The 18,554-nt window shown below is 33.8% G+C and overlaps 4 protein-coding genes across 6 annotated transcripts; 3 read left to right on the top strand and 1 right to left on the bottom strand.

The window, feature by feature from the left end:
- The first annotated feature begins 3,640 nt into the window (after positions 1-3,640).
- GNC (GATA type zinc finger transcription factor family protein) lies at positions 3,641-5,360 on the top strand. Of its 2 annotated transcripts, none has more exons than XM_012221532.4 (3): positions 3,641-3,986; positions 4,213-4,593; positions 4,744-5,360. In XM_012221532.4, the coding sequence occupies exons 1-3, from the start codon at positions 3,795-3,797 to the stop codon at positions 5,083-5,085; spliced, it is 915 nt and encodes a 304-aa protein (XP_012076922.1). In that variant the 5' UTR covers positions 3,641-3,794; the 3' UTR covers positions 5,086-5,360. The 2 variants fall into 2 exon arrangements, with proteins under 2 accessions (XP_012076922.1, XP_012076920.1); XM_012221530.4 differs by having other exon boundaries at positions 3,642-3,986; positions 4,210-4,593.
- Positions 5,361-7,686: 2,326 nt separating this feature from the next.
- On the top strand, positions 7,687-9,961 carry LOC105637874 (uncharacterized). 2 transcript variants are annotated; one of them, XM_012221528.4, is made up of 2 exons: positions 7,687-8,049; positions 9,484-9,961. In XM_012221528.4, the coding sequence occupies exons 1-2, from the start codon at positions 7,941-7,943 to the stop codon at positions 9,816-9,818; spliced, it is 444 nt and encodes a 147-aa protein (XP_012076918.1). In that variant the 5' UTR covers positions 7,687-7,940; the 3' UTR covers positions 9,819-9,961. The 2 variants fall into 2 exon arrangements, with proteins under 2 accessions (XP_012076918.1, XP_012076919.1); XM_012221529.4 differs by having other exon boundaries at positions 7,737-8,049; positions 9,493-9,961.
- A 132-nt stretch (positions 9,962-10,093) lies between these two features.
- Positions 10,094-14,060, top strand: LOC105637872 (uncharacterized). The gene is made up of 12 exons (XM_037637176.2): positions 10,094-10,397; positions 10,476-10,532; positions 10,620-10,671; positions 10,755-10,828; positions 10,932-11,062; positions 11,237-11,357; positions 11,499-11,638; positions 11,742-12,050; positions 12,150-12,722; positions 13,131-13,235; positions 13,518-13,584; positions 13,874-14,060. The coding sequence occupies exons 1-12, from the start codon at positions 10,373-10,375 to the stop codon at positions 13,879-13,881; spliced, it is 1,662 nt and encodes a 553-aa protein (XP_037493104.1). The 5' UTR covers positions 10,094-10,372; the 3' UTR covers positions 13,882-14,060.
- Positions 14,061-14,288: 228 nt separating this feature from the next.
- Positions 14,289-18,059, bottom strand: EER5 (proteasome family protein). Its single transcript, XM_012221523.4, has 13 exons — positions 17,743-18,059; positions 17,510-17,646; positions 17,299-17,392; positions 17,104-17,193; positions 16,937-17,002; positions 16,683-16,772; positions 16,504-16,560; positions 16,219-16,280; positions 15,488-15,575; positions 15,094-15,170; positions 14,937-15,011; positions 14,740-14,845; positions 14,289-14,627 (listed from the first exon to the last, which is right to left on the bottom strand). The coding sequence occupies exons 1-13, from the start codon at positions 17,908-17,910 to the stop codon at positions 14,496-14,498; spliced, it is 1,242 nt and encodes a 413-aa protein (XP_012076913.1). The 5' UTR covers positions 17,911-18,059; the 3' UTR covers positions 14,289-14,495.
- Positions 18,060-18,554: the final 495 nt, after the last annotated feature.

Here is an 18,554-nt window from a genome sequence, read left to right as displayed (position 1 = left end):
TGGCTGCTGCTTCCTCATTGGACTCCTTTTGTCAACTGTTACTATCAAATTTTGCTTGTGTGATGATATTCTTTTTCCTCTATTTTTTATTTTATTTATTTAAATTGAACATTTTCATTGAATTATTGTGACACCGAGGTATATAAATAATTTGTTAGACAAAACAAAGATAATGTCAGCAGCATGATTAGATGAAAATGCCCTTTCGTGTATTCATAATTCCTTAGGTTTTTTTTTTTATTTTTTGGGAAAAAAATATTAATTATTGAGGGTCCAATATTTTATTATGTGTTTTCTCTGTGGATTAGTTATGAGGTTTATGTAATCATGAATTATTAATCTTACATAATTGTTTTAATTAATTTTTTTATAACAGCTACATGTATAATTTAATCTATTTTGTAAAGTTGGAGTCGCTTAATTTAATATTTTTATTAAATTATTATTTATACAGTTTTTATTTATTAGCAAAGTAAGAAATTCAGATCAATCTCTTTTCAATTGGTTATAAAAACCTAACTAAAATCTTTTTAATTACTTCGTTTTCCCAACAAAATAGTCCAAATTGTACTGGGCCTGGCTGCATACTTCTTACCTTTTCAACATCTGAATGGCTACTGTTTATAGCCCAAAGGCCGTTTGCGGGTTAAGAGAAAGCCCATTTTTGGCTGAGGCAAGCTAAGCTGTGGTTATTGTAATATTAAAACATAAATGTAATGAAAAATGAAACGTGGTCCAGCCCTACAATTATTATACTGTGCTCTTTCATTTTCAAGAATTTGTAAGGTTTTTTTGGATCCACCAACAAAAATATGGAAAGGGAACTGACATTTTTAAGACCCAAATGAAAAAAAGAAAACGACTTCAGAGATTTTACAAAACATTAGAGACCTTCCCAAAATTTTCATGATCCCTAAAAATAAGAATAAACTTCTCAACTTAACAGCAACCCATTTTCAACAGCTATATTAATTCTCCTCAAACAAAAAAAAAAAAAAAAAAATTGGATTAATTAACCCAATAATCTAAGATCCACGTCCAACCACAAATTTATTAAGACAAAACAAAATTCTTATTCCTGATAAGGTTGAGTTAAATTAAGACAAACTTAATTAAATGGGGCCACATTGGATGATTGAATTTGGATTAGTTAGAAAAGTTTTCAATCACTAAACTAGCAAATGGATTAGCGAGTGGCCATTTCTCACATTATCTTGAAGAAGCAATGCCCATAAAAACTTTAGGGCAACAGCATAACTTATCTCTACAGATCAATTAGAAAGAGATATGTGAGCTTAAAACAGTGTCATGTAGCAGAAAGGGCACGGTCCCTTTAGATTTGCAAGCACCAATTTGAAAACAACCTCCGTTTGGACATATCTTATATTACAGACATTTTTCATTATAATTTTTTAACCATGTCTCTATCCATGTCTCTACCATCCAGCATTTACAGGAGTGATTAATAAACCGCATACGTAGCCTGCCTCGTGATCTTTCAAATTCTATTTATTTTTATTTATACCCTTTATTTTTATTTATTTCCTAAATCCATGGATAATGTCTTCTTCCCTCCTGTTTTTTTCAGATATATATGTATTTTATGTGTTTGAATTTTTCTTGGTTGCAGTCATTTCATTAACATTAATTTAACAGTCAAAACCAACAAATAAGGCCTTTATAGTATTATTATTAATTATATTTATAACTATATTTGTAACTTGTAGGGTACATAAATATTAATTTCCATTCACTTATCCATCATTAATTAATATACTACAAAAAAGAATTAATTCATGATATCAATTTTTTCACTAGAACAAACTAAAAATCATGATTTTAGAAAAAAAAAAGATTATATTTTCTTTTTCTCGATTAAATTCCTTATTATCAGTTTGAGATGAAGGGAAAGAACAAGAAAGGGTTGGAAATTACTCCAAAACCTAAAAATCTCCTAATATATAGATTTGTTTTTCCCTGCCCAAGAAAGAAAATGCATATGTATATAGAAAGTACATGCAGATGCACACAGATGATATATCATTGACAACCCTCCTTGTAATTTGTACATACTCTTTAGACTAAAGAGGAGTGTAGAATTTCCTCACTTATATTTTTCCGTTTGGTGTTCCACGGGATAAAAGTGGATGTATGATTTTTCTATATTTCAATCTTTTTTTTTTGTTTTTTTTTTTAAATGTGGATTTACCTTTCATTACAGGGTTACAAGACTCTAAGATATCTTAATTAACGGTAAAGCCTTCAAATTCCTATAAAAAGGTTAAGGGTTTAAGTTTCTTTGGTTGCATATTTTTTTTTTTTCCAAGGCCTCATAATAGCAACTATTTTTTGCATCACACACACATGCATGTGGCGATGAGAATCGAGAAAGCCTTTTTCTCAGTTTTTGTTTCTTTTCTATCAGCTTGTATATTCTATGGGTGGCTGTCATGTCGCTGTTATATATAAACGAAAAAGAATGTTTCTGTGAGTTATTTTTAGATAGAAGGTTTTTTAACTGATCAAAGGTGAAAAAAGTAAAAAATTATTGCAGCGATGGCATAAAAAGGTTTAATGGCTAAAGGTGTGGGAGAGAAGTGAGGTGCTGTGGGTTTCTATCGTTTGCGTGCACAGGCATTTAATGCCTTTTGTCAATTGCTAAAATGAGAATTATATATGCTCCCATGCAATTTTACACAACTTCTCATCATCATCATCATCATCTGAACTATATATTTAATTATATGCTCAAATGTATTCTGTCCAAGAGTAGAAATGTCATGCAATAATAATAACTATAGAAACAAAGCATTCAACTTGTATATAATAAGTTAATACTCTATATGCTCCTCGATATCATTCCATTAATGGCAGTATATGTTGGTTGATGTCAATCCCATATGCAGAGAGAAAGAGAGATCGCTGTCTTGACAATCAACACTGCTACTGGTTTAACCTTTTTACTTTCTCTTTCTATTTAATATCTTTGGAACCATCAATTTGTCACATATGAATACTTTTTTTTTTAAATAAAAAAAAATCCCCTAAAGAAGAAAGTATATTCAAATTCAGAAATTTTTGCTACTTCAAAATTTAATCACCATATGAAAAACTTGGGTACATATATATGTAATTGGAAAGCCTTAATTAATAATTATCATTGCACCTCATTTTGATAATAGATCTTGTTTAATTGCAAATTAATATTAACCCACCTTTGTTTATGGTACTAGCTAGTTCAACCAGAAATATATATTCAAGAATCAAGAATGAAAAAAATCTCCATTGTTGCTCTGGTTTAAAGTTATTAATCACCAGCTATAGTACTGTAAATTTACTGCAATAACTAGGTTATATATATATATGTACTGTAAGGAGTTGCAGATAGGGTTTTGTCATATGAGGCTGTGCAGTAGCAATCCACATTTTTCCTTTTGGTTTGTCTCTTCGACTTGTTTGTATAGGGTCGATTGGATGATGGTGTCTCAAGTCACGTGAATGTCTTATATCTGCTTGTTACTGTAAAACCAAATAGTTTTTATCTCTTTGACCTCTTCCCTTCTCCAATTTAAATGATAATTAATTAATTACCAATATAAATATGTATATCTTTGGCCCTTTCTTTCCTTATATATTTAATTATTTTCTCTCTCAATTTCCACCTCCCACCTCTCCCTATCTATCTCTAACTCACTCCTTCCACTTCGAAGTTCCACCTTTAGTGGACACAATAGATCATATACAACACTACTTTAATCTCTGTGATCCCTCTCTCTCTTTCTCTCTCTCTCTCCATGACTTCTACTTATAATCATTCTCCTTTTTCTATAGACCTCAATGAAGACCAAAACCATCTCTTCTCTTCAAAAACCACTGAAGATGCTTCTTCTTCTTCTTCCATTTCCTACCCTTTTTTCATCAACCCACCTCACGAAGACTCCGGTTTTTATCTTACAGAATTTCAGCCCTTACAGCATCCACAAGAGGTATTGTATATAGTAATTATTATTAGTTTACAATTAATTATATTTGACTCTTGATTTTTTTTTTTTTTTTTTTTTTTTTTGCTCTAAACTTGGATTTGAACTCCCAGCCTCACAATCCTGTTCATAAATCCAGTTATATTGAATTAAAGTTAGTTGGTGCTGTTCTTGATTAATTTAATTAAACTCACTCACTTATGTGTGATCACTTCTCTTGATCTTATAGCAGGCCAATATACATGCTTCTCCGCATGGCGTTTCATCATGGAATCAACCATCGCTCAGTAATGAGAACAAGAATGGCCTGACAATACCTGTTTCCAAGAAACAAGAAACAAATGATCAAGATCAAAGAGAGAACACGTCAGTTAAGTGGATGTCTTCAAAGATGAGGTTGATGAGGAAGATGATGAGCTCGGATCAAATGGAGTCCAATAATTATGTGCACAAGTTTGAAGAGAAGAAAGATAGATCATCACCTTTACAAGACGATAATAGCAGCAAAAACTTCTCCAATAATAACAACAACAACAACAACTCAATTAGGGTTTGTGCTGACTGCAACACAACTAAGACCCCTCTTTGGAGGAGTGGTCCTAGAGGTCCTAAGGTAATTCAACTTCTTCTCTTTGTTTAAATGTATTATAATATTAAGATAAATTTTTTTGAGGGTTAATTAGCTAGGCTATATATTTGCAACTTAGTATTTTGTGTATAAATTTTACAATTATCTTATCATTATACATTTTATTTGGCGCAGTCGCTTTGCAACGCCTGTGGAATTCGACAAAGGAAGGCGAGGCGAGCTTTGGCTGCAGCTCAAGCAAATGCAAATGGCACCATTTGTGCTCCTGAAATACCAGCGATGAAAACTAAAGCGCAAAGCAAAGAGGGCAAAGCAAATAATAATCATCTTCCATTCAAGAAAAGGTGCAGATTCACAGCGCAAGCTCGAGGAAGAAAGAATAAGCTTTGTTTTGAGGATTACTTATCAATAATCTTGAGCAAGAATTCAGCTTTCAATCAACAAGTTTTTCCTCAAGATGAGAAGGAAGCAGCAATTCTACTTATGGCTCTATCTTATGGTCTTGTTCACGGTTGATGAGTTTTCAATAATTTTTAATTCCTCAATTCTCCAATTTTAGAATTAGTTTCCTTTGTTTAGCTAATTAACTCGTAGCTAGCTGGATTGCATATTTTGTGTGAGAGATTGTTTTCGTATGAGGGAGAGAAATGAAATCAAGTATGAGCAATTAAAATAATAAGAATTTTAAGGATTATTAGTTGTCTTTTATGGAGCTAATTAATAAAATGTACGACGTTTTAATTTGTTGTTTTGATCACAAAATTAATATAATTTTGCTCTATGTTTTTCCATTTTCTTTTATTATTATTATTATTATTATTATTATTATTATTATTATTTGTTACAAAAAGAGAGAAGGGCTACACAATTCACACCCTGTGAAACATTGGAGGTGACCAAAGGCGCAAGACTACCAACTGATTCTAATTCTTCCTTAACCATGCTGAGCATCACCCTACTCTCAGCAGTTTATATTTTCTTTTACTGTTAATTTTTCAGAAACTTCCAACTGAATTAACCAAATTGATCCTTACATTGCTTTGTTCATGATATAATATAAGCTCTTACACTCAGAAGAACTAAAGTGAAGTTTTTGCAAATAGTACATAATGTCTTGGTGATCATTCATAGTCAATGAATCAATAATGTTAAGGTTTTTCGGATTTTAAGGTGCTGTGCCAGATATTTGAGTCACGAGATATCAATTAAAATTATTGTACATATCCAGCAGCAGGGAACCCACTTTTATCTCTTTCATTGAGTGGACAAGATCCATTCATCTATACTATACACTCTACCCTAAACATACTCCCAAGTTAATTTTCCAGATAGCAAATTTCTTGCCTATCTTAGAGATAACATCAAAAGATTGGGAGAAAAAAGGACAGTCTCTTTCTTTTGACCTAAATAAAGAAGTGATGGTGATGGCGATGATACACATTACATGGGGGTTACAGCATAGGCTTTTTGTGCATTCTGAAAAAGATTCTGGAGGAGAATACTTTTGACTCAGGCGTTGTCTCGAACCAATATGAAGAGTAGTCTTCAACAATGGTTGTTTGTTTATAAAGTACAAGAAGAAGAAGAAGAAACAAAATACCCAATTCTAACCTTCAATTCTTGATGGATTTCCAACGGGACAAATTAGTTAGAAAACGAATCCTAATGAAATATTTTCTCAAGTGGGTTTCTAACTGTTGTTTTCATTGTAGGAAGGGGATGTTCAAACCCTATATATACATATTATTTTAGATAGAGATATATACTTTCAGTTTTAATTAATTATAAGTAAATTAAATGAGATTATATAATTTATAGTGTATATTCTATTATATGCTTTAATTGTTTTTAAATTTTATCATTTCTGAACGTGAACCTGCTTTTGGGAGCTTCCTTCGTCACCCTCTTTCTTAAAGCCGGTGGTGATCTCGCCGGCCGATCTTCTTCTCCTCCTTTTGTCCAATGATTCCTTCTAACAGGGCATTCGTGAGCAAGCCGTGCGAGAATCTCCGGCCGTATCTTGCTTCTTTCTTTCATCCCAGCGCATCAACTGATCCTTAAATGACTAATCCCTGGCTATGGAAGACGGGGGATGGCCGCTTGGCCATGCTATCGACTAATACAGTATCGTTGTGTCAAAAAACTGAAGAACAAACAATTACAAGAGAGGAATAACTAATAATAATAAAAAAAATACATTTCTCTTTTTTTTTTCTTTAAATTTTTGTGATCTATTGCCTAAAAGCGATTATGCATCATCGTTATATATATATATATATATATATATATGTATATATATATATATATATATATAACATCTTTTTTTTTTTTTTTTAACTAAACTCATTTTTGGTTTTAGTGATCATAACAGGTGTAAGATATATTTAAAGATTATTCTTAGTTAAATATGTAGTCAACTAATAATTTTGAGTATACTTTATGATATTACGTATTAATTATCATTACTTGTTATAAATTTATTAACCATGTATATTACAAACACATATAAATGTTTAAGATATTTCTTAAGTGAGTAAAAAATAATCGGTATTAAACTTATTTAACATAGCGGATAATAAAAGGAGTTATGATATCAAAAATGTAAACTCAGTGGATAATAATTTTACCGTCTATATTTACTCTAAACTCCATAATAAACGTATAAAAATATTGAATACCGGAAAAATCTGACTCGCTGCAATCCCCAATTGTTTTATATGCATTATACATGTATATGGTAGTGTAAGTAGAGATGGGTAGTGTTAGAGTCTAGTTAAGGTATAGACTGAATGGTGGAATCAAATTGATACAATGAAAACTGATTTTTATGAATGGGCTTTGGGCTGGATCGAGGCCCAATAAACGTGTGTCGTGCGTTAGAAACCAAACAAAGGGAGGAGAAGAGGTCAAAGACCGGAAATTTTTTATAAAAAGAGGAAAATATCTGTACCTTTCCATAACATTTAAAGAAAATATTTTCATTTTTTAAAAAGGCATTAAAGTATATAAAAAAAATTAGCAGTAGAATTATTTCATTTAAGAAAGTAAATATTAAGGATGAAATAGTATACTCCATTTTTTTAAAATAATGGTAGAGTGATTAATTTTGCAATATAAGGATATAATGGTAAATTAGCAAATCAAAACCCTATAAGCTTCGACAAACTTTAAAAAAGGACTAAATGTGTCCTAAAATAGGTGGATTAACACTTAACAGAGCAAAGCTTGATATTAGTGCCAAGCATCCAGAAAAAAAACAGAAAAAACTTTTTTTTCTAAGCTTCCACTTCATAATACAGTATTCGTAAGAATAGAGAACATGTGAAATCAAGCAAGCAAGAGGCATCATCATTGTTAGTGCATTGATAAAAATGGAAGCTCCTGAATCCCAAGACCCGCATTTGGCTGCAAAGGAATCGCGAATGAAGCGTTATAAGCCCATTTGGCGTATTCTTTTAATCTCTAATCTCGCCCTTGGAGGTCAGTCCCAGCACATTTTTGGTTTTTAATTACTGGGTATCTTGTTTTTTAGAGCGGTTTTAATCTTCATTTTTGGGTTGCGAGTATTGTCTATAAGGTGTTTGATATATTTACTTTTACGAGAGTTTTAGTTGGAAGTTTACTGGGATCGACTGTTTAAGGTTTTGTCAAAGCAAAATTATTTTTCTTTTCTTTTTAAATGCTTTGTAGGGGAAATTTTTCTTGAATGTTCGGTTGTTGGCTGTCTATTTTGGCTCCTTTCTATGTAGAAAGTGAAAGTTTGTTTCTTCGCAATGCTGAAGTTTAGGAAATGATTTTTAGTGGGCTGGGTTTATAAAAGATTTGCGCCACGTGATTTCAGATATTTCAATGAATATCTTTGTTGAAGGAGCACTATCTATGTTCTATGTTGGCAAGTTAGTAAAAAGCTCATATTGAAGATGAATCTTGTTAGGTACCAATGTTGCATGCTTACTAGCAAGAACCATGTGCCTTGATTATATGATTTGTGATGAGCGTTCAAAATGTGCTCTAATATCCGATTTTCATCAATTTGGCAACTCCAATGTGGGGGCTCTAATTTTGTTATGTAAATCATATCATGATTTAACGGTTGCTCAAAATCTGTTTTACTGTTGGCTTGCTAGAATCAAGATTTTTGTACTGTTGATACAGAGTTCAAGTCTACTTGTTTCTAAGGCCATAGAAATTAAGCTTGTAATCACCTTTACCAAGAAAAGTGAAATAATTATCCAATTTCTAAGATTAAAGTTGCTATCTGCTTTTACCCATTTTGCACATTATTGCACAGTTTCAGAGTAACATTCAATTATAAGTCCTGGTAGCTTAACTTCTAATTTGTTATTTTGTAGCATTTTCTTTTCTCCTTTTGATTGGAGCATTGTGCTAGTCGACGTCTCATGACTGAAGGATTAGTCATCCATGGAACTTGGTAAACTGGGACGTTAGGTGTTGATTGAATGATTGTGGTAGAGTTGGTAGATCAGTTGAGTTCATTACTGGGTCACAATCTGGTGATGAATTGGGTATTCTGCAAGTCATTACTACTGTGACATATAAAGGACTTGGTCATTTGCCTTGTTTTGATTAGCTGTTCCTTAGCCACCTCCTCCAACAGATGCATATTAGAATATATGGAGTCAGAACTAAAAGAATTATATTACTCGGGTCATAATTGGAGGCCATAATCAGTTATTTTTTCTGTCTTCATAGTTGCTGGAGTTGAACATGATGGTTTAAATCTGCTTGTAAATTTTGTGTCATTCAAATGCAGTGGCCGTTTATATAATAATTTCAGTTAATCTTCGTAGTTATTTATCTTTTTTCTCTCGTATAGTTCAATATTAAAAGTTTTCTTGAACCAATTACTTGACAGAATGTATGCTTACTCGCAATTTTTGGTTGCCTTTCAAGTACTTGCAGCTTATATGTTCGCAATGGCAAGAAAGAAAAATCTGAGTATGACAGATATTAAAACTGCAAAAGAAGGTCAGGAAGACAGCAAAACCTTGGGGGAAGATCTCTTGGATTCAACAACTGCCTCAATTCCTCAGACTCCATTCGCCTCTAGTGATATTCTGAAACCAAAGGAGCCTATACCTGAAGATCAGCAACGCGAGCTTTTCAAGTGGATATTGGAAGAGAAAAGAAAAGTCAAACCCAAGGACCCCGAGGAGAAGAAACGAATTGATGAAGAGAAAGCCATACTCAAGCAGTTCATTCGGGCAAAGTCCATTCCAAGTTTCTAACTGATGTTTCTGACTCCAATTTTACTTACAAATGGTAGCAAATTGAGAAGGATTTTTTATGCTCATCAATTGAAGGATAGATATTGTAAAATATTTCATACAATATTTGACGCCTCAATAAATATTCTTCCTGTTTTTTTTTAGGTTGTTACTCTCTGTAATGTTTTTTTTCTCCCTTCAAATTCCTCCAGGTGGAAAGTTTTTTAATAGGATGTAGGACTTGAGGCGTGAGCGTAGATACTACTACTAATAAGACCAAAAAAAAAAAAAAAAACAGTGATCTGGCTTTCCCAAAAGAGGTGGTTAATATATAGTAAAAGAAGGTTATGGGACCCACCATGTTTTTAACTTCCTTCAAGTCCAACCACAACCGCAACTTCCATCCAATCCAATTTTTTCGCATTCTCAGTTGCATACATAGCCTCCTTGCTCGAATTGAACCAAGATTTTTTGTTTTCAAGTTCTGATCAAGTTTTTCCTTTTAGTTGCTAGCTGGTTCGATCTATAGACTTTTGCCTACTCTTCCACGACAAACTACAAAGCTTTCGTCTCTAATGCCAGGAACCATCCAAGTTTCAGGTACTAAGAAGAGTTAAATCTTCTTGAACTAGGCAGTTAGTTGGATACTTATTTTTTTAAAAATTTGTTTATCTGCAGTTCTGGAATTCATGACTCTGCAATCATCATCGCGTCTTTCACAAATGTCAATAAAGAGTATGCAATGTCCACCAATTATTTCTTCTCTTTCTGGGATTTTTCTTCATAAGAGAAATCTACTGATCCATATATTTCATAATGCAGTTTCCATGGGTAAAAGAGAGTACCAAACTTTTGACAAAGGGGACTTTTCTTTGTAATGATTCTTAACATTACTTTCTCCTTATTCTCTGGTTTTTGCTCTGTTATGCTGCTTAATAGTTCCAGAATGTGGTGCAGTCCATTAACAACTCTTCGCGACAATTTGATTGTTACACTTCAGGACTCTAAAGGAAAGGAAATATCACATACAGGTTTTACATGTGCATTTATTTTCCCATTTGCTTCTTTCTTCTCATGTGCATTTGACTTCACTCTAGCTGTGAGACTGACAGGGATGGTCATATTTAATTGCAGTTGTTGAGACCAGGTTTGTTATCGAGAAAGGCATTTGGGATAACGTTTTTCCCTTTGAAGGAGGTGGGCATGTGCATATGAAGTTGCAGTTTGTCCTCAGTGAAGAAGATCGCCACCGCATCCGTGTAATGGTAATGTTTCGTAATATTATTGTAATAACTTAAAGCTTTTCAAGGAAATCGCGTTCTAGATGATGTTCTTTACTAGATTAAAGCAGAATACTAGCATGTTGTCCTAAGCTAAAAACATTTCTTTTTAACCTCTTGTAATTGTGGTTGCTAATCATGTCTAAGTACTGTTTGCAGAGAGAATCGGCACTGAGAAAGAAACATGAAGAACTTCTCAACGGTAAACCAAAAAGTCCAGCACGAGCCACTACTGTTAGTAATTTTGCACAATATTTGCAGCCCAATCGTGACACCTTAGGTATGATCTTTGCTAACCGTTAAGTAATTCTGAAAAGGTTCAAGCAAAAAAGCTAAAAAGAAAATGAATGAAATTGTTGGCTTGCAATTTTGCATATCTGAAAAACTTTTTTCCGTTTGCCCTATTTTTCCATTTCTTAAGATTCAAATAATAGCCATTTTCAAAGGGAAGTGATTCAAGCTGGTTTGAGCTCAACCGTTCTCTCCACTCGTTTCAAGAAAGGAAAATCTGGTCCCCAGGACAATGAACTAGCTTATTACTTTCAGAAGCAAACAGACCCAGTTAAGGATTACTATGCATTGCATTCATACCTTTGCTTTTTCACGGGAAAAATTGTGCAAAAAGCACCTTTGGGATTTTCTAATGACATTCCGCCTGTTTTAGAATGATACAGACAGATTTGAAAGCACTGCATCTATCACAACCGAGTCGCACAGAATTGATATCCATCTAGAGGAAGTAACCAATGGAATGTTGGTTGAGAAGAATCCCATTAATGCTCTTGCCAGAACCAATTTTTCAGAAGAAGCTTCATCTTTGGGAAGCTCAGGATCCGTAGTTGCTGCAAAGAAACAAGATCCTGTAAAACTTAAGTCGGATGGTGCTACTGATCCAGAGAAGCGGAGCTCACTGAAGAAAACTCCAAGCAAGATAAGAAACATGATAAGTGCATTTGAAAGTAGTTTAAATCAGGTATCGATGCTACTGCTTTAAATAAATTTTCTGGCATGTCGTGACCAGTAAGTTTTTGTCTTTCCAAAATTATAATTTGTGGAACTTGTGCTGAAGCAGGATATGAAACCTGAAATAAGACCGGCACCAATAAAATCTCAGTCAAGCAAGAATAGAGTGGAAGTTGCTTCAAAAAGTACACACCTAACTGAAGTCAAGGCAGAAAATGCTGAACCAGCAAACATTTCGGGCAGAGTCCGCGATCCTAGTCATTCAGGTGATATGCAACAAGCCGCTGCACATATCGGAAAAAGAAAAGAGCAAATTGGTTTTGTTAGTCAGTCAGAGCAGTTAAGTGAAAGAACTTCAGTTTCAGGAAGATTGCTTAATGCTAAAGGTGCACATCCGTTAAGTAACCTGTTTGCCTGGATAAGACATTCCACCGGCAATTTGTTAAAACAGAAGAATGGAAAAGAGATTCAGCTGGAAACTTTACAAGAGGCAAACTTTCAAGGTTCATCAGGAGATGAGCCTCAATCCTCAAATGGTGCCTGGATATATCCTGATGGAGGAAAACCCTTGTGTATCACAAGTGGTGGAAAAAAAATTATTGATCTGAAAGGAAGTTTCCACACAGAAGCAAAAAGGCAACAGCTAAGAGCAAATTCTCATGTGACAGAAAATGTGAAAGAGGTATTTTTACTTTCTCATATGGTTTTTACAGTATCCTAATAATTATTTCATAGGTCAGTTTAGACTAGAACAAGAAACTCATTTTTTGTCAGAAAATAACAACTCTAGTAACACTCAAAGGATGAAACCACATCATTTCATTTCAAGCACAAGCAACATCTGTGCTCTGAAACAGCATTTTTCAGCATGAACCTCGCTATTTGGCTTGATCTTCACGCCCTTATTTTTTATGACCTTATGTGTGATAGCATTTGCAGCCCTTGGTTGATCATACATTACTGTGCACTCACTAAAAGGGATTTTAGTATGTTTAGCAACTTATGTGAGGCTACTGTATAGATGACTTGTTACACTTTTCTAATCAGCAGATTTACAATTATAGTGTTGTGCGTCCAATTATTCTTATAGTACTGTACTCAGATTCAGGCTCAAGAAGGCATTAAAGCTGCTAGAAGACACTCAGAATCAAATAATGAGGGTTCTAAAGATGCTGAAAGAGGGCCAGCGGTACAGGTTGTATCTCTTTCCCTTATTGGTACAAAAACATTGTCATGTTAATAGCACGTAAGAATCTCTTATAATATTGAGCATTAAAAGAATCTTCTATACCGATTTACTCCTGAACTCAGGACAGATCTATGCATTCTGTTAAATATCAGATAGATTCAAGGATTTACGCTGAGAAACATGAAAATGAAATCAAATGCAAGCATACCTTGCCGAATGACTTCCTCTTCCTGTCTAATTAATTCCCAAATTGCAAGTAAAGTTGATTGATTTCTCTGGTTTTGACAGGTGATGAGAGTTGCAATCATGGTTGGTTTTGCAACGCTAGTTTTCTTCACTAGACAGAGAAAACCAGGTACCATTTCTCCAGTCATTTATATGTCGTTCAAAGGCATATTGCTTTCTTCTTTTGAACTCAGATCCAGGACACCCCCTGACCTTTTGAATTCTCTTCAAAACAAATTTTTACAAAACATAAAAACTGGTCATAAATTCCCTTGTGTTCGGACAAGTGAGGATTTGAAATGAAGATAATTTGGATTTGATGTTAGTTTTTGGCCTTTATGATGTATATATTTTCTTTAGTTGGCAAGAATGGCTTGAAAGTTAAATTTTAAAATAACAATTCTTGATCTTTCTTTCAGGCAACTAAGCTAGCTGATGGAGCTATTGAAAGCAAGGGAATAGATGTATCTAGCAATTGTTTTGTAATTAAACACTTTTTTTTTTCCACTGAACATACAGAGACATATATCATATTTGTAAATGAGAAGAGCGTTGTAAAGTCATTCAGATGATTTCACTTATTATTCCAGTAGAAATTTCTTTCAATGTTTCACCTCATTGTTAGGGCAATGTTTTTTATGCAAATGTTTTAAGTCTATCGTTATACCTTGATGTTGTTCTAGTTTTGTACTGTTTATCTTTTCATAAAAAAATAATAATAATAAAATAAAATAAAATAAAAAATTCCATAAATCCATATCTTTTGTAAAAGAAAACCAAGACGCATGTTATTATCTGATCTTGCTACGGGAGGAGGGGAGAGACAAGACAACATAGCAGAACAATAAACATACATAATGATGATTTAGAAAGGTATTGGTAGAAAAATCATAGCAGCATTTACCAGTAACCACAAAAGTACATGAGATTGAATTTGCTCAATACAACAGCCTTTACTGGCAGAATCAGAAGCAATCTGTGCAAATTGCTTTCAGACTGGCTCATCAAAATTTATAAGTAGCATTTCCACCACCTCTATTTCTATGAACTAACTGGTCTTCCATTTAACTTGGGAAAAGGATCTTGCTTACTCAATACTACCACTTTGCTTTTGTGTGCAAAGTATCCCTTCACGAGATTCTTGTATATTAATATGGCCACTATACATTCCACCTGTCAATAGCAGAACTTTGAATTTTCATAACCAAAGAGGTAAAACAACCAAAACAACAAAGGGAAGACATAAATGTCATGGAACAAAGAGGGTCAACAGAACATAAAGTACCTCATCCAAATCCATGTCCATCTCAAGCCACTTTAATGCTTTAACGATTACTTCCAACTTCATCTGGTGAGCTTTGCTTGGGTCCTTTTGCTTTTGGATGATGTAACTGCGAGATGGTAGTTTTACAACCAGAATAAAACATTGTGAAAAAAAACCAAAAGCATTGACATCTCCACATCATGTATCGTGGGACTTACATTTTGTTTAATAATCTTTGATAAACTTGGAGCTCTAGCTTCTCCAGAACAAGAAATACACCTGATCTTAGAAACCTAGGAGAAAAAGAAACTTTTAAGCTTTTATCCTATTAATTCTGATTCCATTAATTCATCATAAGGCAGAAATCAAACATACTGGTCTTCATGCTCCTGGAGAGCATGTCGAAGCAGACGGAGATCACCCCTTTTTAGAGCTTGAACGACATCACTGTACTGACAAGTAAAATTATGGTTTATCAGAGAGGTATGATGCAATAACAAATAGTTCTAGTTATATAGATGATTGAAAGACATTTAAACACTCCTTTCTCCCAAAAGTTGAAGTTTCTAAGTCATAAAAAAAAGAAAAAAAAAAAAATCATCTACTACAAGGTGATTTGTTCCTTCTCTTTAAATCACTGATCAATATTAGTTCACTGTTCAAATAACATGTCCCTATGCACACAATTTTTCATAAGCATCAGAAAGATATAGTACTGTTTCTTATTTAGAAACCAAGTGAAAACAGAGAATTCAAAATTCAGGCTCACCTCTACTAGCTTGTACTTCTGTAGGAGTGAATCTTTAGGCAAGATACCAATTGAAAGCTTCACAGGTATCAAATATTTTAGTATCATCCTGATCCACCAATGGCAAAGAAAATGTGAGCCAGAGAACGCAACATTAAAGGATATCTATGCAAAGAAAGGTGATGCAAAATGAGCAAGCATGCGAACCTAAAACCAGAGATAACAAAATAACATTGGGTAATTGCAATTTGACTAATTGTGGAGACATAGCATATATTCCTCCAGAAACAAGTATTTCAGTTTGTGGTTGTGTCAATTACCCTTTTGTTTTAGCATATGCACACAGAAAGTACCCCAGACTGCTTTCCCCCAAGTAATAAATTTTAATTGTTCTCATGTAAGTCAGATTTATAAAGTACTATTTTAAAACAGACAGAGAAGCTGTGATCATGCATGTATTCTGCAAGTATGAGTAAGGTGACGATGTAATAAATTATTATCAAAGTACAGTTTGACCCAATATAGCCAATTGCTGATATGCACATTATTTGTAAAAAGTCTCATGTTCCAATTGTAAAAGAATACTCCGTCTGGAAATCTTAGGTTCAAAAGCAATCAATGGTGGGCTACATTTTGTGGTTCATTTTTTTAATATAACAATGTGTCCCAAAAAAATAGGAAAAATAAAAAAAAGAAAAGTCTCATCATCATGCAGACACAAAATATATGCAGCAAGCACACCTGAATCAAACCTTATATTCGCTTCATTCTGGGGGTTGCAGTGCATTAAGGCATATGATAACTTATGATCAGCCTGCCAAATCACAGTAGTAAATTCATTCAATCATGAATTCTTGAGCTTTTTCAAGAACAATAGAAATCATAATTCATAAATCTATGCAAGGTTCGAATATGACATCCAATAAAATCAAATAATGCAATGGTTATGAAGCATAGCCCAAATGTTTAAGGCATATAATACAGCAAGTTGTATCAGAAAAGCAAGTTCTACACTGAGAGGAGATTTGAGAGCTCACAGCAGGAAAATTTTCATTGAAAACTTCCAAACGGCCAGTATAATACATGTATGTGACCTGCATAGATAGACAGTAATTCGATCCGTTACAAGAAAAGTCATTTGCAATAGTAACTTTCTGAGTATTTAACTTCCACTCATAAAAGAAAAAATAATAGTTTGTCACCAGCAAGCCCTGACCTTATCCCTTTTAGGGAACTCCTCAAAATCAAATATTCTAGCAGTTTCAATACTCCTTATCACACTTCGGCAAAGATGAACTGTACCAAGCTGCAAAATAGAAAATGTTAAATTTCTTGATTTAACCAAAACCACTGAAACCCACCCCCCCAACCCCCATAGAAAAAAAAAATCCCCCCAACATTCAAGCCTATTTTGGAAAACATATTAAACATTCTACAACAAGAAAGCAGAGAAAAAGCACAAGTCTTCACCTTGAAGTAGATTTTGAACAACTGACAAGTCACATATAAAGCTCCCACACGTTTTGAGCCTTTTCCCTACAAATTTACACGGCATATAAAATAAATAGCAGTGAGAAGACAAACTTTTTGCCATACCAAGCAATCAGAACAGCATCACGGGGAATAGATAAACATACAGCAAGAACACCAAACACTTTCATGAGGAATGAACCAGCTCCCTTCAATTTTTCAGGTGATTTTCCATTTGAAGCCAACTCTTTATCAGCCTACAAACATGACAGTCTTATTTAAATTACAGCTCAGATTGCCTTGACTTGCATGGGAGAACATCCCCAACTGAAAAATTAGCAAGTATATAAGAAAATTATTACCCTCTCTGCAAGAACCCTTATTTCATAGGCAATGACATATAATGCCTCCAAAGCCCAAGCCGATTCCCAATTTCGAAACTCTTGAATAAAGGCACTACATTTTAACCAGTAGCGCACAAAAAAATCTAACGAATCAAATTTTAAATCAAGACGGCAATGATACAAGTTTAGCGAACCAAAAATGAGAGATAAAAAATTTAAAAATCAATACTTGGCGGCTTTTTCGAAGGCTGGATAAGTGTCCACCAAATTCCCAAGTCGATAACTTTGCAGAGACCGGAAAAGCGGAGCTGTTATTTCCCCAAATTGCGAGTACTTCTCCGATTGCTTAATCAATCTATTAGCGTCCTGTAACATTAACGCTATCAGCAACAATCAACATCCTAATCCCAACAATACACTACCTGTTAATGTATTTGAGCAGAGAGAAAGTATAATTTGGACCTGGAAGACATTGAGAGCGTCGGCGACGGAGAGGAGGAAGTTGGAGTTGGAGGAGAGAGAGAGAAGTTGTTTCAGGGTAGCTCCGTCTTGAGAAAAAACGACGTCGGAGAAGCGATTAAGGTACTCTGTTATTCTTCGGTGTGCCTCTCCCATGCTCAGATACGCCATTCTCTTTTATTCGTGCTTGTTGATCTTTACTGGATCGAAGTAAAGCTGCGGTTTTTGAACAAGTCAATGAATTAGAGTTTTCCAACTTAACAATGGAGTTCACAGAATTCGGGTCGGCCAAAATTCGCGTCATTGATCGGTCACTATTTTTATTTGGGAAAATAATTATTCGGTGAGGTTTGCATAATTATTTAAATAGTTTTCGATATATATACAAATATTTATATGTTTTTTAAGTTCACTTTCATCTTATTAATTGGTCATTTCGTTCAAAAATTATATTTTTTTATTCATTTTGAGAGAAAAGGACGAAGTTATCTTTTGGGAAAATAATTATTTCGTCCTGAGATTTGCCATAATTATTTAAATAGTCCCCGATATTTATACAAATATTTATAACGTCCTTGAGATTCACTTCCATCATATTAATTGGTCCTTCAGTCCAAAAAATACAATTTTTTTCGCTAATTTTGAGAGGAAAAAGACAAAACTATCATTTGTAAGTTTTCATTGACATTATTGTCAATTCCTTTCCTCTAAAATTCCTAAAATCAAATTTTCACCATATTCCTCAATTTAACACGGTTTTTATTGCCACCACGGTGTCTCTGTCAACCATCATCTCCATAACCAAATCACCACCA

The sequence above is a fragment of the Jatropha curcas genome, chromosome 8 (genome assembly GCF_041381405.1).
Source record: "Jatropha curcas cultivar XTBG-Jc1 chromosome 8, XTBG_Jcur_1.0, whole genome shotgun sequence".
Lineage (NCBI taxonomy): Eukaryota > Viridiplantae > Streptophyta > Magnoliopsida > Malpighiales > Euphorbiaceae > Jatropha > Jatropha curcas.
Note: the sequence above shows the minus strand (reverse complement) of the source record. Positions and strands in the feature narration are given on the sequence as shown.